Below are 25,123 nucleotides of genomic sequence, written 5' to 3'. Positions count from 1 at the left end.
GTGGAAAAAGGAGGGGTAATACAGAATGAGATAAAGAAATAATATAAGGGAGCAAGGAAATAGAAAAAGGAAGAATGAACAGTGGGACAAAAAAAAGATAAAACAAGATGAGAAAACACACCAAAAGAAGGAACGAGAGAAAAGGAGTATTATATGAAGAAAATTAAAAGCAAATAGAGAATAAAAGTAAAAAAAAAAAACTAAAACATTAGTTAGAAAAATACACAGAAGACATTGCCAAGACTGCTGTAAAGAAGGTGGGTTCCCTCTATTGAGCTATAAAACTACTCACACCCGACAGTATCATGTAGCACTATAATGCCAGCATTCGTCTACGCGCCGAGTACTGTTGGCAAATTTGGACTGGTACAACCAAGCTCCCACCATTACCCTATCGCCGCAATGCTGTATCTACCTCCTTGTTTTGCAAGGACTTTAATAGAATCTGATCTGACGAGCTCCTAGCATGTGTACCTCCTCCACAACCATTAATCCAACAAACAGCAAAATCTCACCTGGCAAATATTAGTGGCAGTTATGATCCCAGAATCATAACATATGCTTTTGTAAGATAATTTTATTCGTGCATTTTTTGTTAATTATACCAATGTGTATTAATTAGTACCGGATTTGATATTGACAATGGGTTGATATTGCCATAACAGAGAATAAGATCCAAGATGAGCAAAGTAATCTAAATGATAAAACATAATATCAATTATCAATTTTCATCTGAGATATTTCGAAACATAATTGGAAAAAGTTATTTTCTCATTTTTGTTAATAAGAAAATATTGAATATTATTAAACAAAACAATTATAATGTTGACTCATATAAACTTATACTTCGTTCTATTAATAACTTGTTAATATAATGAAAGATCAAGATTTGGTAAAAGCAAAGTTCAGAGTGTTTCAAAAAAAGTTTCGGGTGGAGACCATAACAAAGATAATAACAAAAAGACGTGAAGAAAAGGAAGGAAAGAAGGAAGGGAGGAAGTAAGGAACGGTGGAAGATATAAAGAAGAAACGAGAACAGAAAAGAGAGAATTACGGACTGAAAGAAGAAAGGAAAGAAGGAAACCGGGTAATACAGACTGAAAAATAAACGAAACTAAAGATAAAATGAACAGTTGAGGAAAAAACAAGGAAGTAAAATGTGAGGAAAGAAAGTGAAAAGAAAGAAAGTATGAATGAGAGAAAGGAAGATAGAATAAAGAAATAGACGAGATAAATACAAAATAAAAGAATAAAGGAGGGGAGCAGTGAAAGGTGGAAATAAGAAAAGCAGGGGAAAAATAAAGGACGAGGAATGAAAGAGAGAAAGAATAAAAGATAAAACAAAAAATGGCAGGAAGAAAAGAAAAAGGATTGCGAAAAAGATAAAAAGCATATAAAAATAAAAGGGATTTTAAAAAATTGACAAAGGGAGAAATATTATAAAATGAAAGAAAAGAATGTAAACCGTAAAAGAAGAAAAGAATGAATGAAAGAACCAGGAAAAAAGAGGAAAAGAAAAGGATCTAAAACGAAGAAAAAGAAAGAAGTATCGTTAGAAAAAAAGCTACAATGAATATTAGAAAGAGAGATAAAAAGAGAATAGAGGAAAGGAATGAGGAAAACGAGAATGAAATAAAAAAGGGGGGAGATGAAGTAGGAAAAAGACAGAGAAAAGAAAAGTAACAAATAAAGAAAAGAAGGAAAAAGGAAATATTTTTTACAAGAGACTCACCACTTACACAGGTCCGAAGACCACTCGAGTATAAGCATTAATGAGTGTAAGGTGGTTGATATCATAATGACTAGTAGTGATAGAAATTGTGTGGAATTTGATTATTAAAGAAGACGGTTAAGCAACAGTATAGAAGTGATAATTACCACTAATATAATATTTCGAACTCGGTTTGTAAAGTAAACTTTCGCTCGACAACCTGATATTCAACCCCGAGACCAACGTAAATTAACAAGAGAAAGAAGTGAATTTCATATCAGATCGGTGGATATGTACATGTAACTTCGTCATGTAGTGTTCAACAGCAGCACCGGAAGGATCACATTATATATATATATATATATATATATATATATATATATATATATATATATATATATATATATATATATATATATATAATTGTTTTAAGATAAACATTTACAAATATTATTAAAAAATAATGGGCGAAAAACTCTCGAGCTCATTCGACTATAGTATAAATGAAAATAGTATTGACGACAATAAAGTGCACTGATAGAAATTAAAGTGTCTCGACCGTTTAAAATAAAAAATTTAATTAAAAAAAATAGTTTAAAAACGATTAAAATTGCACAGTGTGGAGGAAATAAAGAAACTTTAAGAGAGGGGTGAAAGTTTCTGAAAAAAATCTCTTTGGGGATCTTTGACCCCTTATATTTCCTATCGTTTTATAGAATATTGAATATATATATATATATATATATATATATATATATATATATAGAGAGAGAGAGAGAGAGAGAGAGAGAGGGGTGAGTGAAAGAGAGAGGGAGAGAGAGACAAAAGAAGCAGAGAAAGATATATATAGATAGTCAGATAGATGGATAGATAAATATATAGATAAATAAATAAATAAATACATACATACATACATACATGCATACATACATACATACATACATACATACATACATACATACATATATAGGTGGATGGATGGATAATTAAAGAATGAATATAAAGTAAATCTCAAAATTGAAGCCGACAAATTATTATTGACAGTACCAATCACGAAAATGGTATTATTCTCCAAATCGATTTTAGTTGCCGCAGAAAAAAGATGGTGGCTATTATTTCAGACAAAGTGTTATTTTTGGAAGACGATTGCCATAAATATTTATCCATCAAATATTTACACGAATTTTACTCAGACAATAAGAAAACAAGCGAAAGTCGAGGTAAAAATGAAGCCGATCTTGTAAACCGACCAAAAATTCAAAACAAATAGTTGTACTCTTGTTATTTGCGACCACGCGTAGCTTGGACACAAATCGTCGCCATTTTGAAAAGAAACAATAAAAAACAGGAAATAAATAAAAAGAAAATTGGCGTAATTGAACAATGACAGGAAGAGAAAAAAGATTATAACTTCTAATGGACAGATTATAGAGCTGATTGGTTTTGTAAGCAAACAATATTGTATAATTTTCAATAACAACCCATAAATACGACTGTGAAGCGTCTCTTATTCTGGTAAACAATCTCTTGTCTCCATAATTACTGCCTTTTTACAGACTATCACGACAGACCCCGCCTCCACTTTGAGAACATTTTCCTTTCTTTCTGTGTATGTGTTTTTTTGTTATTTTATTTTTTTGTTTTTTGGGGGTTTTTTTTTTGGTTTTTTTGTTTTTTTTTCACATTCTATCTGTTTTTCGGACATTTATTTGCATATGCAATAAACTGAAAACGCGATCAGGAGACAAATACATAAATAAATTGAACCAAAGGCAAGATAAGTTACTCTTCTATTTACCTGAAATAGTTTTGTATATTTAACTTATTTTAAAACGTTTATCTACTTAGAAACACAAGTAGAGCCGAGTGCTTAAGTTGCACGACAACAAAATGGCTGCCATTTTTCAGTTTTGATAATTACAAATGCTAAAATGTTGATTTGGGACTTAGGGTTTCGAATAGTGTGGCACACAAGCAATCATTCTCAAAACTGATTACTCACGAATAAAACACATATGTTGTATAATATTTGTCATAAACATTTAAATATTTATTATTAAAATAAATTATATATATACACCAATCTCCCCATGTTAAGAACGGCTTTCGAAATAAATAACATTACCCCTCCCCATATTAAGAACAGCTTTTAGAATAAAGACCGCATTTTTCCATTTGGAGGGGGTGAAAAATAATTGCTTTGTCATTTGCTTCAGTTACACGCATGTGCATTACTGACTACTTGGTTGTAAAAACAAAATGACTGCGAGAGATTACATTAGCTTTTACGTTAGATATCATATGTTTGCATATCTAGTAAACGACTTATCAGCCTCAAATTTAACTGGGATGTTAGTTGTCAGCATAGCTGAAAACCTATAAAAGTCGACATTTACAATCCAAAAACCGACATAAGACTAAAATCAAATGAAAAGTGACATGGAAGCAATCAATCAAAGATTAACAGAAGTTATCTTGCTCATTATTTTAAAACAAAATTCAATAAAATTTGAATTTGCTCAAAAACAATTTGCTATTGAAGGAAAGGTCACCAGTTATATTATTAACTGTGTAATGGCACACGATTAGCAATAAAATCTTTGAAAACTAATGTCTGAAAGCCATTGTAATAACTTGAAATTTTAAATGTTAAATTGTGTTAATTTCTCTGATTCTCATTATTCCTTCTGATATTCCATTTCATTTCAATCGCTTACAATTCCTCATAAAAATTAGTTTTGCCATGTTTATAAATAAAGCTCAAGGACAAAGGCTCAAAGTTGTTGGACTTAATCTTCAGACGCCTTGCTTTTCTCATGTATGTTGGTTGCTCACGCATTCGAAGCCCTGAAGACTCTACATTTACACATCTGTTAGAAGTCACACCCGAAATTTTGTTCATGTAGAGGTTCTTCAAAATTAATGCTACATGTACATTTACCAGTGTTTAAATATGCAGTTTGAAACTAAATTTTAATTGAACAGAATAGATTACTAATGTCATCTTTATATATATTGTACATTAAATAGTTAAAAAAGATTTAACAGTTTTCAGATATGTATTATAATATAAAATAATAATTGCAATTCTTATATTATATTTTGAAGGAAAGAAAATTAAAAGATATAAGATTAAACTAGAAAAGAGAATTAAGGCTACTGGCGAGACCCTAAAAATTAAACGCACTACTACTCCTACCTAATAGAGGGTGGAAAAAGAAGATATTATGAATTAATGCTTCGTTTAATCAATAAGACTGGTACTTCAGCTATATATATATATATATATATATATATATATATATATATATATATAGTAAGTTAGAAAAATATATATGGCAATTAACTAACTTACTACCTAGCTCATCAAGTAAAACGATCCTCAAAAAATCAGAAAAATCGGCCCATATTAGAAGCCCATACTTGTGGATATCGAACTGGAAAAAGACTTTTCCGAATATTTACCAATCCAAGACCTGCTGAAGTCGAGGACTCTCGCACTTTATATTTGCATATATGACTCAACGTATAAAGCTTTGTAAATCCACACACCCATATACGTACTGTCATTATCGACGGAAATATATGTAATGGAATTGAATATCGACTTAACATTTAATTGCAATATCTCCGCACCCCAAGGACTCTGGATTTCTTCTATCAACGAATCTTTATATCACCGAAGAAGACGACCATCTCGTATGCCTTTCGAAATAACGGTATCGGTAACCAAATATTCTGGACATGTCGGATTACTGATTTCCCCTTGGATCACTACTCATCCGACCTGGCAAACTATTGAACTCATTCTGATATTGGACTGTCCAAGTTGTATGTTATCCTTTTTCTATGACTCATAATAACGATCTAAATAGCATTCAATAATATTTTCAATATATGTGCTGAAAAGCAAAATACGTGTTTATTCACAGCTGAACATTTTGCTAATTGCATTTCATTTCCTCTGATGATAAGAGCCATTATTGAAAATCCATGGATTAAGAAAATAAATATAAGTTAAACACTTGCCGTTTTCTAAACACTGGACGAAATCATTTCAAGTGGTAATGAACATCGGGAAAAAATAGCAAGTCAGGCAACAACCTCATATTTTTTTAAAACCACCTAAAGGAATTTGAAGTGAAATCATCAGATATGGCTTTTTTTCATTCTTTTACTCATCAGAAATGATAATAGTAATGTATTCATCAAAAGTAATTCAGCTGACGTAATTCTATTATTTTAATACGAATATTTTAATAATATATCTAGATAAATAGCAAGTGTGAACAATGGAGAAGCATTATTGCTTTTTTTCAACTTTTATGTATGATGTACAAGACTGTGATGTACAGAGATATGACAGAATAAATATGCACTTTTATTAACATTAATAATAAAGACTTTTGTCAGAGGGTCCTAATAGACCTAGGCAACATAATACTAATTATCGTCCGTCACTGAAGAATTGGACAAATCACTTAGATAACAGTGGAAGATGAAATCTTGAAGTTTGCTGGAATCGGACACTGATTTCCTCCAATCTCTGTCGACGAAATATTGCATCCCTGTGCCTGTTTTACAAGCATTTTAATAGAATGTGCTATGACAGACTGAAATCACTTGTATCCGCTCGACGCAAATACCTTGACTAAACTGACAAACGGCAAAATCCCACCCTACACTGTAAAGATTCCCAGATGCCGGAAAGCATAGAATAGTCTCTTCCATCTAACTGCTAGACTTTGGAATCCCCTCCACGGTTCCTGTTTTTCTGACTGCACTGACGTGTAGAAGTTCAAGTGTAATATAAATACACATCTCACTGCTCAACTCCCTGCATAATTTCCCTGCAAATTTATTCACAAATAGTAGCCACTTACGTGGCACTGTACTTTTTTGCAGTAAAATAGCAATAAATAAAAGCTTCATATCAGCCTATAATATAGTTTGTCTGAAATTAGTAATTCTATTGTGATTGGGGAAATATAATCAGTATAAATTAATCAGATGAAATGAGACTCAATGCACAGAATAAATGATAACAAATTTATTGTACAAACGTGCAATGTAGCAAATAAGAGATTGACACTTGAATGTATTTTGAATGCCGGAGTATCAAAATTACCTTACTCTCTCCCATTGGTTACTGCTTACTAGCGTCTTTTATGAACTGAGTAATCCATTCTCAGATAGCGTCAGTGTCTTCCACTAAATCATATTGCTTAGTTGCCCAGTGTCATTATTTGATAGTTATTTAATTTAACCTCTTTCCAAGAGATTAGACACAAGGTCAGGTGTAGGTTTGATGAGGAAATTTACGTGAAACAAACTGGATTTGAACTTGATACACTCAGGTTCTTATTACATGTCATTAATCACTTAACCACCTTTAATCGTTATGCATTATCGATATACTTATATATCTGAACAATATATGTGAAGCAAATGTTAATTGGTGTAAAATATCGATATTTCCACCTTTTACTACTTCTTTATATGCCTCTGAGTACTGGTCGTCAACGAAGGAAACAAAAATTTATAAACGTATATGAATTAAGTTCGTAGAGTGCCGATTCATTTTTTCAGTGCCAGTACATATCAACACATTCCAAAGATTTTTGCAAATAAAAGATGAACTTATATAGATATTAGTGATGGGACGATTCCAATATTTTTCCCGGTTCCGATACAATTACCGATTTTGATTCCGATTCCGATTCTTCACAGATCTCTTAATATTTAACCCCAGTGTTGCTATTATTTCACAATTACCGTAAAAACTCATATTAAATGTGCTGATATTTTCTTAAATGTAAAAATACATTTGTGGAGGATGATCCATCGATTTTAGTTCTAAAATGAATAAATATTTATTATTTTATCATTACTATGGATTCCGATACCTTTAAAAGTTCCAAATACTTCGATTCCGATTAATCGTCACAACACTAATCGATACTATTATTGAGTGCTATAGACTTGTCTATTTTGATCTTGGTTTTCTTAATATATTGTTTGTTGTTTTTCAGACACTTATGTGAAGACATACGTCATGCAAGGAAATAAAGTGATGCAGAAGAAAAAGACAAGTATTAACAAAGATGGCGCCGACCCGAATTACCGCGAAAAGATTAAATATTCTGCTTGCAACGCCCTCGGGCGGCATATGAAGGTAATTAACTTTCGATGGTCAAATATTTAATGAAATTTAAACAATGATATGTTCATTTAGTTATTCTTATTTTCGATAAGTAGGTAATTATCGTGTTGATTTGATTTGACTAAATATGGAGATGGTTAGGAATAACCATCGTCAGAAATGGTAAAGCTTTTCAAAATAGTTGTGGGCCAAAAAAGGTTGCAACATACAACTAAATATAGAGAACGTGTAGGAGAAATAACTATTTTTTACTTCCGCACAATTTATTAGTGAAATATAATTCTCACAAGAAATGAATAGGATAAAAAATGTATAGCATCGACCTTTATTTATTATCCAGTTATGGGCGCCAGCATTCAATATCAGATTCTCAACTCGCCTGGGAATAACATTAACTGATGTAACTTAATATTTATTTTTAAATATTTTTAGGCACTAATAAATTCATAGTTAACAAGACTAAAAACGAGGTTTTTGCACGCACTAGTAGCTTGTCACTTATTTTACACGTTTTTCTTGCGTATTATAGATACGTGTTTGTGGGGGGGTCATGCTTTTCTCTCCGTTGTATTTCCTCTGCTGCTTTATCAATTGCCGTCGTCATTCAGTGATCGCAGGATGGTTCACTTCTTCTAACTTTTCTCCATAAATGTGATCGTCTCATCAGTTCAGTTAGACAAATAAAACTTCTTTTCACGCACATAAAAAGCGACAAGAGACGTTCGCTGAGAGTTTTTAAAAAGTTTTTCTTTTGGAGAGAAATGACTTGTACAAGGAAAGGCTACCAAAGTTCTCTCAACTAATTAACTAATTAATGTATCTTCTAAAAACCAATGGGAGACACAGCTACAACAAATCGTGTGGGTGGGCGGAGGGAATTTCAGTTTTTGACGACTATCAAAGTTTCCTTAATGCATATGTGCGATGTGTCTCGTACTCCTCCCATGGACAAACTAATTTTAAAATCATTAAAAAAAAGTCACCCGTGTATTATTTTTTTTCGGATTTTTGCCTCATCTTCATAGTTGTTGTTTGGTAGGATTAAAACCACTATCTCTAGACAATGCTAACCTGAAACGGTAGAGACTCAACAAATCTATCCATTGTGCCGGAAGCCCCGAAAAACGATTAAGGTTTGATTTTATGGTCTTATAAATCCAATTCTGTGTTCTTATCTGGTCGTCCATTGCTGGGTCTGTACCAAATGATATTTTTGTTGTTGTAATTGTTCGTTTGTTTTTGGAATCATTTGGGATGAGGCTTCGTAATTTGTGCATTCATTTTTTGCAGACTTTTATTCTCATCTCCATAGTTGTTGTTTCACGACGTTTCGGCAAACTGTTCTCTTCAATTACTTTTCTAAAAACAATTTTGTGTCACCATTATATGAAATTAGTGCGCCTATGTCAAAATTTATATTACCGCATTTAGTTGCTATTTTGATATTGAGTACACCTATGTAACACAATCGTAAGGATTAATGACGGTTAAAAACAGAATTTCCTCCTCGTTTGTCAGAAATGTGATGACTCGTTCCTTTCTAGGCCGGCTATTTTAGTGTATTTTGAGTAGTGTGTCGATTTTCAACCTACTTATAGTATTCAACACCATTACAAAAAGGAACAATTACTTGTGAAATAACTAAATTAAGCAGAATATTTCGATAAGTATGTTTCAGTTTGAACAAACGTGATAGAACAATATTTCAGGGTCGCGTTTACGCTGGACACTCATAGAATCTGCCGCAACAACATAAAACAGATGAAAAATACGATTGTATAATTTCCTGGTATTACTGTAGTGGATGCATAATACGCCAATATCGTTGATACTTAATAAGTACACAATGCTGAGCCGTTAAATACTTCAAATCAAACAAATATATGCCACTATGTAAAACACTAAACATTTGTTTTTATAACATTATAATAGAAGATCTTATATACACAATCAGCAGCACCTCTGTTTGGACTGTCAGTTGATAGGATCGGCAAAAAATAGAAAAAAGTAAAACGGAAGTTGTAGATGGATTTCTTATATACATATGTCATTAATTTGCATATGAGCAAGTTGGAAAGGACAGAAGGTTGAGTTTTTTACAGCCGATGAAGAGCATAGACGTCTCGATGCTTGGATTTGTCAATTACGGTTTAAGTTAAAGGAATTGATACGAATTGTGGCGTTGGTGAAAAAATATTCTGATAACTTTTTTCTTAAATTTGCAAGCTATTTCGTCTTCTTTTTTTTTTTTCATATAGCCCTTATCTTGAAGTTGCATTGAAAAGCGGTGACTCTATAAAAACACGGAGAGATTCAATATTCGATTAATACTGGAGTTTGCTGTATCTGGTACTGGGCCGTCTGTTGTCGAATAGGTTGGGAAAACTGAGCATATTTGTATAATGTGCAAAATAAAAGACCCAACAACAGATATCACTTAAGGTTAACCGGAGAGGCCTACACAAATTAGGAAGGGAACATACTTGAAGAAATTAAACACAGTTGATAAAATAATAAATATTTATTAATTTAAAACTATCAATAAAACTAAAATCGACAGATCATCCTCCACAAGTGTATTTTTACATTTAAGAAACTACTGCCATGCAACAAAAGGATCCTAGTAGGCTTTTACGAACCTCATCACGAACTGGTGAATTAACAAGTGACGAGTTATTGGCCTGCACTTGAAACAACCATAAGGAACCGAAACCAATCACAGTAGCAACAAGCACTAGTCGTGCGGTATCTGAACATTATGAAAGCAATGTGGATTCCCCCCCCCCCAGCTATTGATAAGCGCAAGAGTCCTGTGCGCTAGAAATGTTGGTGTCTTAATCATTTTGTTAAGGAGCGCCAGAGTTGGAATGATACGAGGAATATTTATTAAGGAGCACAAAGAGCACTTGTGATACAATAACTTCACGACACCGAGTTGGCCGATGGTCTCGTGATTACCACATGTTTCAACTTGTCGTTATCTGTTTCCCTCCACGCCCACGTTGCTTTAAGATCCGTGAAAAGAAGAGATGGATGCGGCCCAGTCACCGAAAGTTGGATATGATGTTGGAGAGAACAAAAGTTGCCAAGCAATCAAAAAATAATGACGAAAAGCGCTTGTTATAAAGAGTAACAAACGTTTATGTACACAATTTTCAACAAACATCGCGAAGTGGGGGTGAATGTGGTTGACTTTCGGAATAAAGTCTTCTTAGGAAATCTTAACTGCAATTAGGTAGCGTCAATGATGGAGAATTCAGTGTCAACGGATTTGGTTCATTAAGCGGCGAAAAAACAACCAACTTCATTTTTCGCTTTACGTATCCTCTATTTATGGGCCCAAATCCTGAATAATCAGTTCCTAATTGGTCAGCCAATGAAGATTGCGGCCAATGGCTATCAACATAACAATTACTATGATTTGCATATTTTAAATAATCAGCCAATCACTCGCAGTTATTGGGAGAGGCTACAAGGAGAAATCCTGTGGTTTGTTGATGAATGATTTATAGCCGTCATGACTTTGTGCCAAACTTGTACTCAATTCCAAGTTATGCCGACTTGAAATGTTTGCCACCTTAAAATATATATATTATTTATAATTTTGAAATGACATGATTTTTGGCAGATCACACATCTGAAGATTGTTTTGCTTTAGTTTTATAAGTCAGTTCTGTTCTTGCTCGGGTCACAATCACTTTGCACTTAATGACTTTGTTTATTACACTTGGTTCTTAAAAATGTTGGATACTCAAAACGAATTTATTTTTCTGGTGTTTAATAAAATAATTATTATCATAATTTAATTTAATTATCATTTTATAAATTATCATTTAATTAACTTCGCTAGTCAATTTTTTTACACTTAAATGAAAATGCCATACACTGTTAATGCTATTATTGAAATGAGTTGCGTTCATATATCTCGTAATTGTTCGAGAAATTGATTCGGAGGTAGAGTATCGTCGCCATTGTTGCCCCTTGCCAAACAATGAACACAGAACTGTCGTTGACGTCAGAACTGATGATGTGCAGTGTTCAGCATTCGTAGACACAGGATATTCCCGCAAATCGCTATCAATCTAGAGGAAGTAACGAGTAAATGTTATGGCCATCACTGGCTTATTCCAAGCATGCTGTGATTTGTACTGAGAAAGGTGATACAGCTGCGGTTGACGTTCTTGTGATGTAGGAAAAACATCTTGGCTACGACTTATTAATTGGAATTGACGTCTTATAAGCTTTAGGAGTGTCATGATCACAGCAGCTGAAATTGTAACACCTGGTAGAGGGTAAGAAGTCTGTGCAGCTATTTCTATTGAGAAAAAAAGACTTCTATGGTACATTTGACCACAATGAGAGAGCCTGGACAGCGAGACGGAAGTAGGCAGTGAACGAAATGTCAAATTAGCTGAGAAATGCAATTCCAGATTATGCAGTTTCTATTAAGAATCGAGTTGCACATGGAAAGGAATTTCATAAGTGGATTAATTGTTGCGTTGCGGGGGTGCACAGAATGGGGACGAGACGGCATATAACGGAGTACACAGCGATGATGACGAGACAGTTACTTGGTGTGTTTACATTTATAATAGGAAACTGGGAGATGTGACGGGAGTGGAGAGGTGAAATAAACAGTTCTTTTAAATACGGAGGGGAGATTCATTATCGATGAGGGGGATACAGTCAACACTTTGAAGGAGGCTTCAAATAAAGTTTATTATACAATACGATCGGACAGCGTGATGATACATATAAACTTAACAGTCAAAAACATTACTTTGATTGAAGTGACAAACGAAGACATAGGATTAAATAACAATATGAACACATTTATTTTCCAGTTCAAGATTAAAATGATGAGAATTCGATGCCTAGCAAAATTACTATATTTTCTCGTCTTCCCCCACCCCTTTCGCTTCCTAAAGGAGTTTAGGAAAACTCTCTTTCTCTCTCTCTCTCTCTCTCTCCCTATCTATCTATCTATCTATCTCTATCTATCTATCTATCTATCTCTCCCTCTCTCTCTTTCTCTCTCTCAAACTGCACTTGAACTGAACTCTATGACTGAACTGTCTCTCGCTTCAAACCCTAACTTTACTGTATACATTGATTTTATATTTCTTTGTGATGTCAGAACGTAGCCAAACATGTGAATGAGGTTCACACGTACATTGCATATGCTTCTAACACGTGTCCAGCACAAAGAACATTCCTTAGTTTCATAGTTCCATTATTCCTGCTCTGACCTTACTTTGCTGTATAAGTATTTTTAACTACAATAGATAATTCCATTGCATTCCTGGAATCGTATATGAATAAAAAAATATATACATTCATTTTAATTTTTGATAACTACGCTCGATTCCAGCATTCTCATTTAATAATAATTATATTCAACCCTAATTACTCCGTTTCTCTAAATATCGGGGGTTTCCCCTTCAGTATACCATAATATATAATAATATCATACCTTCAGGAATATCTGACCCACTCTAAAAGAATTATCCCGGTTATGGTTATTTAGCAACTTGATAGAGGCAAAATACAACCTGTAACAGATTACCGAGAATTAAAATCAACATGGTGATGCTTCATTGCGAATGCTGATGTGTTATGTGTGTGCCGCTAAACTAGGCAAATGACATCAGAAGGGGATTAGCATTGCTGAATTTAAAGAGGGCCTACGGGCAGATATGGGTCCATTAGTCGCTGTGACCATTTCAGACAGTAATGTTTACAGGGTTTGACACGCTTGGATTTTGGCCTAAACTTAGCGATCTTGATCATGATAGCTATCATTAAAACTTCTTTGATACAAAATGACTTCACAATGAGAGCTAATTCAGCTTACATATACGTAAATCAATATGTTTTCAACGTGTTCTCCCACGTCATATCTTAAGTGATAATGTCTCTACATTTCGATGCCAATAATTTCAAAAATGTACCGGGGAATGAGGGCGGGTAAGAATGCGTTACCGATGCGTTTATTTTACTGAAGGTAACCGTACAGCCAATATGATTTACTGATATGAATTTCAGAGAAAAAGGATGAGTGTCACACTTTCAACGGTTAGTTGCTAACACCTCGTATAAAATGGGAGACCATGTCTGGGTAAAACCACATAATTCTCGATGCTCTACCAAATTTGCAAGCGAAACAATAGAAAAACATAATATCCTCAGATCATGTTGGTTGATGGTGTCATACTTCATGTGAAAGATGCCTCTCCCCTCTTTGCGCATTTTCCACATCGAGGGACAATGAGGAAGATAACATACCATTCGAGGATGTCCTTGATCCTTTACTACCTTTTAGAATAAGCTCCAAAACATTGCCTACAGAACCAAAACAGATGATGAAGGTGGCGATGACGATCATGGTGGCGATGGTGGTGAAGAGGATAGAAACGCGGAAGTTATTCCGTCTATTCTTACACAGAAATGCCCGTCGAAGGTGATGACCATCTTCCTGTTATTCGTATGATAGTGATATCAGTGGGTGTCATATAATATACTCACACACGCGGCGGCACCTCTGCTTAGCCTATCAGTTGAGAGAATTGGAGAAGAACAAATAAACGAAACGCTTAAGTTTGTAGATTGGACTCTTTGCGTACGTATGGCATTAATTCAGGCATGGGAAAATAGCGGCAATAAAGAAACGAAGCGGACAGAGGGTTGATCTTTTGACAACCGAGAGAGATAGAGAAAGAGAGAGAGAGCATAAACGTTGAGAGTTGGTGTTGTGAATTACGGTTTAAGTTAAAAGGAGTTGGTACCAATTGCGGGGTTAATGAGAAGGAGTTCTGATAATTTCTGTTTATTATTATAAGCAATCGGCCTAATTGTTCGATTATAAAGGTTACCGAGACATGCTAAATACTCTGATTTGATAACTTTTGTGATAATATAAAAAAAAGTGGCGCAAGTGGTCTATCTTTCAACTGTATGAGAAGAAGGTAACGTCATAGATGAATATGAATAAAGTGATTTCTGTTTTTCAGTTTGATTGGGTTGTTGTCTGGATTTTGTCGTAGTTATGACGAATCTGTCCACGACTTCTGTTTAGGTCTCTGCGTTCGCTCCTCTCTCTGTGGTATTTTAAAAAACAACGGCCCACTAGGGTTTATTTTCTGGAGAGCTCAAATAAAATAATGACCTTGATATATGTGGTCTTGTGTTTGGTGTTGTTTCTTTGTCTCCCCCCCTCCCCCAAAAAACTAGACATCTAGCACACATTATGTTTCTGGAGATAAAAAATTTTCCTGGTTCAATTTATACATCTTTTGCGCTTATGTTTTTTTATTATTTGTTTTCAGATAATAGCATAATTGTATATGACAATGCAGATCTTCTTGAGCTCTCTTTAAATTATAGGTCTGGAAAAATAGCATTTATGGTCCGTACTGGTAAGGGATATTGTTATTATTATTATTATTATTATTATTATTATTATTATTAGTAGTAGTAGTAGTAGTAGTAGTAGTAGTAGTAGTAGAATAACAATAGTAGTAGTATTAATAGTCATAATAGTAGTAATGGTGATAGTAGTAGTATTAGTAATTGGACACGACTAAATGCACAATATTGGAAATATTTTTTAATTATTCTTTTAACGAGCATAGTAACCCATTTGGAGTTATTTAATACTAAACCTAATCATTGTAATATTTTTTTGTAAATTTATAATATTTGAAAAAATGATTTATCAGGGGTTTGTTTTTATTAGTTAGAAATATAGTTAGACACATAATTTCGGATTATTCTGATAAACCTCTTCTATTTAATCAATAGATGGCTGGGTGGCAGGCACTAACCCTATTAGTCAGACTAGAACTGGGAGATGACGTACCTAAGGGGGGGGGAGACTTTTCACTACTCAAAGGTTCACCAAATGCATCTTATTATTCAGCCCCATGCAATAATAAAACTATCTGATCAATCGATTTTACTACTTGGTTGTCCATTGTTTCTGCTGATATTTTTCGTTTGTGTCAATGTTTTATTTAAGTAAAAGTATTTTTACTTTTTTTATTTTTTTACTCACGGTTACCCTTAACAAGGCATATCGCCTCTTGGATGTAAGACGATATTTGGGATCATGCCTAGAAAGATTATTTGCGATCACGACTAGAAAGATTATTTGGGATCATGCAGAGAAATATTATGTGGGATCATGCAGAGAAAGATTATTTGGGATCATGCAGAGAAAGATTATTTGGGATCATGCCTGGAAAGATTATTTGGGATCATGCAGAGAAAGATATTGTGGGATCATGCAGAGAAAGATTATTTGTGATCATGCAGAGAAAGATTATTTGGGATCATGCAGAGAAAGATTATTGAGATCACGCCTAGAAAGATTATTTGGGATCATACAGAGAAAGATTATGTGGGATCATGCAGAGAAGGATTATGTGGGATCATGCAGAGAAAGATTATTTGGGATACTGCAGAGAAAGATTATTTGGGATCAGGCAGAGAAAGATTATGTGGGATCATGCAGAGAAAGATTATTTGGGATCATGCAGAGAAAGATTATTTGGGATCATGCCTGGAAAAATTATGTGGGATCATGCAGAGAAAGATTATGTGGGATCATGCAGAGAAAGATTATTTGGGATCATGCCTAGAAAGATTATGTGGGATCATGCAGAGAAAGATTATGTGTGATCATGCAGAGAAAGATTATTTGGGATCATGCCTAGAAAGATTATTTGTGATCATGCAGAGAAAGATTATTTGGGATCATGCCTAGAAAGATTATGTGGGATCATGCAGAGAAAAATTATGTGGGATCATGCAGAGAAATATTATTTGGGATCATGCCTAGAAAGATTATGTGGGATAATGCAGAGAAAGATTATGTGGGATCATGCAGAAAAAGATTATTTGGGATCATGCCTTATAAAAGTATTTGGGATCATGCCTACAAAGATTATGTGGGATCATACAGAGAAAGATTATGTGGGATAATGCAGAGAAAGATTATTTGGGATCATGCAGAGAAAGATTATGTGGGATCATGCAGAGAAAGATTATTTGGGATCATGCCTAGAAAGATTATTTGGGATTATGCAGAGAAAGATTATGTGGGATCATGCCTAGAAAGATTATTTGGGATCATGCAGAGAAAGATTATTTGGGGTCATGCAGAAAAAAATTATTTGGGATCATGCCTAGAAAGATTATGTGGGATCATGCAGAGAAAGATCATGTGGGATTAGGAAGAGAAAGATTATTTGGGATCATGCAGAGAAAGATTATTTGGGATCATGCAGGGAAAGATTATTTAGCATACTGCAGAGAAAGATTATTTGGGATCATGCAGAGAAAGATTATGTGGGATCATGCAGAGAAAGATTATTTGGGATCATGCAGAGAAAGATTATTTGGGATCATGCCTAGAAAGATTATGTGGGATCATGCGGAGAAAGATTATTTGGGATCATGCCTAGAAAGATTATTTGGGATCATGCAGAGAAAGATTATTTGGGATCATGCAGAGTAAGATTATTTGGGATCATGCAGAGAAAGATTATTTGGGATCATGCAGAGAAAGATTATTTGAGATCACGCCTGGAGAGATTATTTGGGATCATACAGAGAAAGATTATTTGGGATCATGCAGAGAAAAATTATGTGGGATCATGCAGAGAAAGATTATTTGGGATTATGCAGAGAAAAATTATTTGGGATCATGCCTAGAAAGATTATGTGGGATCATGCAGAGAAAGATTATTTGGGATCATGCAGAGAAAGATTATTTGGGATCATGCCTAGAAAAATTATGTGGGATCATGCAGAGAAAGATTATGTGGGATCATGCAGAGAAAGATTATTTGGGATCATGCCTAGAAAGATTATGTGGGATCATGCAGAGAAAGATTATGTGTGATCATGCAGAGAAATATTATTTGGGATCATGCAGAGAAAGATTATTTGGGATCATTCCTAGAAAGATTATTTGGGATCATGCAGAGAAAGATTATGTGGGATCATGCAGAGAAAGAATATGTGGGATCATGCAGAGAAAGATTATTTGGGATCATGCCTAGAAAGATTATGTGAGATAATGCAGAGAAAGCTTATGTGGGATCATGCAGAGAAAGATTATTTGGGATCATGCCTAGAAAGAGTATTTGGGATCATGCCTAGAAAGATTATGTGTGATCATACAGAGAAAGATTATGTGGGATCATGCAGAGAAAGATTATTTCGGATCATGCAGAGAAAGATTATGTAGGGTCATGCAGAGAAAGATTATTTGGGATCATGCCTAGAAAGATTATTTGGGATCATGCAGAGAAATATTATGTGGGATCATGCAGAGAAATATTATTGTGGATCATGCAGAGAAAGATTATTTGGGATCATGCAGAAAAAGATTATTTGGGATCATTCCTAGAAAGATTATGTGGGATCATGCAGAGCAAGATCATGTGGGATCATGCAGAGAAAGATTATTTGGGATCATGCAGAGAAAGATTATTTGGGATCATGCCTAGAAAGAGTATTTGGGATCATGCAGAGAAAGATTATTTGGCATCATGCAGAGAAAGATTATTTGGGATCATGCCTAGAAAGATTATTTGGGATAATGCAGAGAAAGATTATTTGGGATCATGCAGAGAAAGATTATTTGGGATCATGCAGGGAAAGATTATTTAGCATACTGCAGAGAAAGATTATTTGGGATCATGCAGAGAAAGATTATGTGGGATTATGCAGAGAAAGATTATTTGGGATCATGCAGAGAAAGATTATTTGGGATCATGCCTAGAAAGATTATGTGGGATCATGCAGAGAAAGATTATTTGGGATCATGCCTAGAAAGATTATTTGGGATCATGCAGAGAAAGATTATTTGGGATCATGCAGAGTAAGATTATTTGGGATCATGTAGAGAAAGATTATGTGGGATCATGCAGAGAAAGATTTTTTGAGATCACGCCTGGAGAGATTATTTGGGATCATACAGAGAAAGATTATTTGGGATCATGCAGAGAAAAATTATGTGGGATCATGCAGAGAAAGATTATTTGGGATCATGCAGAGAAAAATTATTTGGGATCATGCCTAGAAAGATTATGTGGGATCATGCAGAGAAAGATTATGTGGGATCATGCAGAGAAAGATTATTTGGGATCATGCCTAGAAAGATTATGTGGGATGATGCAGAGAAAGATTATGTGTGATCATGCAGAGAAAGATAATTTGGGATCATGCCTAGAAAGATTATTTGGGATCATGCCTAGAAAGATTATTTGGGATCATGCAGAGAAAGATTATGTGGGATCATGCAGAGAAAGATTATGTGGGATCATGCAGAGAAAGATTATTTGGGATCATGCCTAGAAAGATTATGTGGGATAATGCAGAGAAAGCTTATGTGGGATCATGCATAGAAAGATTATTTGGGATCATGCAGAGAAAGAGTATTTGAGATCATGCCTAGAAAGATTATGTGTGATCATACAGAGAAAGATTATGTGGGATCATGCAGAGAAAGATTATTTCGGATCATGCAGAGAAAGATTATGTGGGATCATGCAGAGAAAGATTATTTCGGATCATGCAGAGAAAGATTATGTGGGATCATGCATAGAAAGATTATTTGTGATCATGCCTAGAAAGAGTATTTGAGATCATGCCTAGAAAGATTATGTGTGATCATACAGAGAAAGATTATGTGGGATCATGCAGAGAAAGATTATTTCGGATCATGCAGAGAAAGATTATGTGGGATCATGCAGAGAAAGATTATTTCGGATCATGCAGAGAAAGATTATGTGGGATCATGCAGAGAAAGATTATTTGGGATCATGCAGAGAAAGATTATTTGGGTTCATGCCTGAAAGATTATTCAGGATACTGCAGAGAAAGATTATTTGGGATCATGCAGAAAAAGATTATTTGGGATAATGCCTAGAAAGATTATTTGGGATCATGCCTAGAAAGATTATTTGGGATCATGCCTAGAAAGATTATTTGGGATCATGCAGAGAAAGATTATTTGGGATCATGCGGAGAAAGATTATTTAGGATCACGCCTAGAAAGATTATTTGGGATCATGCAGAGAAAGATTATTTGGGATCATGCAGAGAAAGATTATGTGGGATCACGCCTAGAAAGATTATTTGGTATCATGCCTAGAAAGATTATGTGGGATCATGCAGAGAAAGATTATGTGGGATCATGCCTAGAAAGATTATGTGGGATCATGCCTAGAAAGATTATTTGGGATCATGCAGGGAAAGATTATTTGGGATCATGCAGAGAAAGATTATGTGGGATCATGCAGAGAAAGATTATGTGGGATCATGCAGAGAAAGATTATTTGGGATCATGCAGAGAAAGATTATGTGGGATCATGCAGAGAAAGATTATGTGGGATCATGCAGAGAAAGATTATTTGGGATCATGCCTAGAAAGATTATGTGGGCTAATGCAGAGAAAGATTATTTGGGATCATGCAGAGAAAGATTATTTGGGAGCATGCCTAGAAAGATTATGTGGGATCATGCAGAGAAAGATTATTTGGCATCATGCAGAGAAAGATTATTTGGGATCCTGCAGAGAAAGATTATGTGGGATCATGCAGAGAAAGATTATTTGGGATCCTGCAGAGAAAGATTATTTGGGATCATGCAGAGAAAGATTATTTGGGTTCATGCCTGAAAGATTATTCAGGATACTGCAGAGAAAGATTATTTGGGATCATGCAGAAAAAGATTATTTGGGATAATGCCTAGAAAGATTATTTGGGATAATGCATAGAAAGATTATTTGGATCATGCCTAGAAAGATTATTGGGGATCATGCATAGAAAGATTATTTGGGATCAATCCTAGAAAGATTATTTGGGATCATGCCTAGAAAGTTTATTTGGGATCATGCAGAGAAAGTTTATTTGGGATCATGCGGAGAAAGATTATTTAGGATCACGCCTAGAAAGATTATTTGGGATCATGCAGAGAAAGATTATTTGGGATCATGCAGAGAAAGATTATGTGGGATCACGCCTAGAAAGATTATTTGGGATCACGCCTAGAAAGATTATTTGGGATCATGCAGAGAAAGATTATTTTGGATAATGCGGAGAAAGATTATTTGGGATCATGCAGAGAAAGATTATTTGGGATCATGCAGAGAAAGATTATTTAGCATACTGCAGAGAAAGATTATTTGGGATCATGCAGAGAAAGATTATGTGGGATCATGCAGAGAAAGATTATTTGGGATCATGCAGAGAAAGATTATTTGGGATCATGCAGAGAAAGATTATTTGGGATCATGCCTAGAAAGATTATGTGGGATCATGCAGAGAAAGATTATTTGGGATCATGCCTAGAAAGATTATGTGGGATCATGCAGAGAAAGATTATGTGGGATCATGCAGAGAAAGATAATTTGGGATGATGCAGAGAAAGATTATTTGGGATCATGCAGAGAAAGATTATTTGAGATCACGCCTAGAAAGATTATTTGGGATCATGCAGAGAAAGATTATGTGGGATCATGCAGAGAAAGATTATTTGGGATCATGCAGAGAAAGATTATTTGGGATCCTGCAGAGAAAGATTATGTGGGATCATGCAGAGAAAGATTATTTGGGATCATGCAGAGAAAGATTATTTGGGATCATGCCTAGAAAGATTATGTGGGATCATGCAGAGAAAGATTATTTGGGATCATGCAGAGAAAGATTATTTGGGATCATGCCTAGAAAGAATATGTGGGATCATGCAGAGAAAAGTTATGTGGGATCATGCAGAGAAAGATTATTTTGGATCATGCCTAGAAAGATTATGTGGGATCATGCAGAGAAAGATTATTTGGGATCATGCAGAGAAAGATTATGTGGGATCATACCTAGAAAGATTATTTGGGATCATGCAGAGAAAGATTATTTGGGATCATGCAGAGAAAGATTATGTGGGATCATGCAGAGAAAGATTATGTGGGATCATGCAGAGAAAGATTATTTGGGATCATGCCTAGAAAGATTATGTGGGATCATGCAGAGAAAGATTATTTGGGATCATGCAGAGAAAGATTATTTGGGATCATGCCTAGAAAGATTATGTGGGATCATGCAGAGAAAGATTATTTGGGATCATGCCTAGAAAGATTATGTGGGATCATGCAGAGAAAGATTATGTGGGATCATGCAGAGAAAGATAATTTGGGATCATGCAGAGAAAGATTATTTGGGATCATGCAGAGAAAGATTATTTGAGATCACGCCTAGAAAGATTATTTGGGATCATGCAGAGAAAGATTATGTGGGATCATGCAGAGAAAGATTATTTGGGATCATGCAGAGAAAGATTATTTGGGATCCTGCAGAGAAAGATTATGTGGGATCATGCAGAGAAAGATTATTTGTGATCATGCAGAGAAAGATTATTTGGGATCATGCCTAGAAAGATTATGTGGGATCATGCAGAGAAAGATTATTTGGGATCATGCAGAGAAAGATTATTTGGGATCATGCCTAGAAAGAATATGTGGGATCATGCAGAGAAAAGTTATGTGGGATCATGCAGAGAAAGATTATTTGGGATCATGCCTAGAAAGATTATGTGGGATCATGCAGAGAAAGATTATGTGTGATCATGCCTAGAAAGATTATGTGGGATCATACCTAGAAAGATTATTTGGGATCATGCAGAGAAAGATTATTTGGGATCATGCAGAGAAAGATTATTTGGGATCATGCAGAGAAAGATTATGTGGGATCATGCAGAGAAATATTATTTGGGATCATGCCTAGAAAGATTATGTGGGATAATGCAGAGAAAGATTATTTGGGATCATGCAGAGAAAGATTATTTGGGAGCATGCCTAGAAAGATTATGTGGGATCATGCAGAGAAAGATTATTTGGGATCATGCCTAGAAAGATTATTTGGGATCCTGCAGAGAAAGATTATGTGGGATCATGCAGAGAAAGATTATTTGGGATCATGCAGAGAAAGATTATTTGGGATCATGCAGGGAAAGATTATTTGGGATCATGCCTACAAAGATTATGTGGGATCATGCAGAGTTAGATTATGTGGGATCATGCAGAGAAAGATTATTTGGGATCATGCCTAGAAAGATTATTTGGGATCATGCCTAGAAAGAGTAATTGGGATCATGCCTAGAAAGATTATGTGGGATAATGCAGAGAAATATTATTTGGGATCATGCCTAGAAATATTATGTGGGATCATGCATAGAAAGATTATTTGGGATCATGCAGAGAAAGATTATTTGGGATCATGCAGAGAAAGATTATGTGGGATCATTCAGAGAAAGATGATTTGGGATCATGCCTAGAAAGATTATGTGGGATCCTGCCTATAAAGAGTATTTGGGATCATGCAGAGAAAGATTATTTGGGATCATGCAGAAAAAGATTATTTGGGATCATGCAGAGAAAGATTATTTGGGTTCATGCCTATAAATTTATTTGGGATCATGCAGAGAAAGATTATTTGGGATCATGCAGAGAAAGATTATTTACGATCATGCAGAAAAAGATTATTTGGGTTCATGCCTGGAAAGATTATTCAGGACACTGCAGAGAAAGATTATTTGGGATCATGCAGAGAAAGATTATTTGAGATAATGCCTAGAAAGATGATATGGGATAAGGCCTAGAAAGATTATTTGGATCATGCCTAGAAATATTATTGGGGATCATGCCTAGAAAGATTATTTGGGATCAATCCTAGAAAGATTATTTGGGATACTGCAGAGAAAGATTATTTGGGATAATGCAGAGAAAGATTATTTAGGATCACGCCTAGAAAGATTATTTGGGATCATGCCTAGAAAGATTATTTGGGATCATGCAGAGAAAGATTATTTGGGATCATGCGGAAAAAGATTATTTGGGATCATGCCTAGAAAGATTATTTAGGATCACGCCTAGAAAGATTATTTGGGATCATGCAGAGAAAGATTATTTGGGATCATGCGGAGAAAGATTATTTGGGGTCATGCAGAAAAAGATTATTTAGCATACTGCAGAGAAAGATTATTTGGGATCAAGCAGAGAAAGATTATTTGGGATCATGCCTAGAAAGATAATGTGGGATCATGCAGAGAAAGATTGTTTGTGATCATGCAGAGAAAGATTATTTGGGATCATGCAGAGAAAGATTATGTGGGATCATGCAGAGAAAGATTATTTGGGATCATGCCTAGAAAGATTATGTGGGATCATGCCTAGAAAGATTATGTGGGATCATGCAGAGAAAGATTATGTGGGGTCATGCAGAGAAAGATTATTTGGGATCACTCCTAGAAAGATTATTTGGGATCATGCAGATAAAGATTGTTTGGGATCATGCCTAGAAAGATTATGTGGGATCATGCAGAGAAAGATTATGTGGGATCATGCCTAGAAAGATTATGTGGGATCATGCCTAGAAAGATAATGTGGGATCCTGCCTATAAGAGTATTTGGGAGCATGCAGAGAAAGATTATTTGGGATCATGCAGAAAAAGATTATTTACGATCATGCAGAGAAAGATTATTTGGGTTCATGCCTTTAAAGATTATTTGGGATACTGCAGAGAAAGATTATTTTGGATCATGCAGAGAAAGATTATTTGGGATCATGCAGAGAAAGATTATTTGGGTTCATGCCTGGATAGATTATTCAGGATACTGCAGAGAAAGATTATTTGGGATCATGCAGAGAAAGATTATTTGGGATAATGCCTATAAAGATTATTTTGGATAATGCCTAGAAGGATTATTTGGATCATGCCTAGAAAGATTATTGGGGATCATGCCTAGAAAGATTATTTGGGATCAATCCTAGAAAGATTATTTGGGATACTGCAGAGAAAGATTATTTGGGATAATGCAGAGAAAGATTATTTAGGATCACGCCTAGAAAGATTATTTGGGATCATGCAGAGAAAGATTTTTTGGGATCATGCGGAGAAAGATTATTTGGGATCAGGCATAGAAAGATTATTTGGGATTATGCAGAGAAAGATTATTAAGCATACTGCTGAGAAAGATTATTTGGGATCATGCAGAGAAAGATTATTGTGGATCATGCCTATAAAGATTATTTGGGATCATCCAGAGAAAGATTATTTGCGATCCCTCAGAGCAAGATTATTTGGGACCATTACTAGAAAGAGTATTTGGGATCATGCAGAGAAAGATGGTTTGCGATAATGCAGAGAAAGATTATTTGGGATTATTCCTTGAAAGATTATTTGGGATC

At 34.8% G+C, this 25,123-nt stretch overlaps 1 protein-coding gene across 3 annotated transcripts in view; it reads left to right on the top strand.

Annotated features, from left to right (window-relative positions):
* LOC145259675 (regulating synaptic membrane exocytosis protein 2-like) overlaps nt 1-25,123 on the top strand; it is a 602,608-nt gene that overhangs the window by 557,624 nt on the left and 19,861 nt on the right. For all 3 annotated transcript variants that reach the window (XM_080117339.1, XM_080117347.1, XM_080117356.1), the window contains one exon: nt 7,744-7,886. In XM_080117339.1, coding sequence (XP_079973465.1) covers nt 7,744-7,886 — 143 coding nt within the window. The remainder of the gene's footprint in view (nt 1-7,743; nt 7,887-25,123) is intronic.

The sequence above is a fragment of the Euprymna scolopes genome, chromosome 3, assembly GCF_053919585.1.
Source record: "Euprymna scolopes isolate OS-2025 chromosome 3, ASM5391958v1, whole genome shotgun sequence".
In the NCBI taxonomy this organism is placed as follows: domain Eukaryota; kingdom Metazoa; phylum Mollusca; class Cephalopoda; order Sepiida; family Sepiolidae; genus Euprymna; species Euprymna scolopes.
The sequence above is the reverse complement of the archived record's forward strand: the minus strand, read 5'-3'. Positions and strand labels throughout refer to the sequence as shown.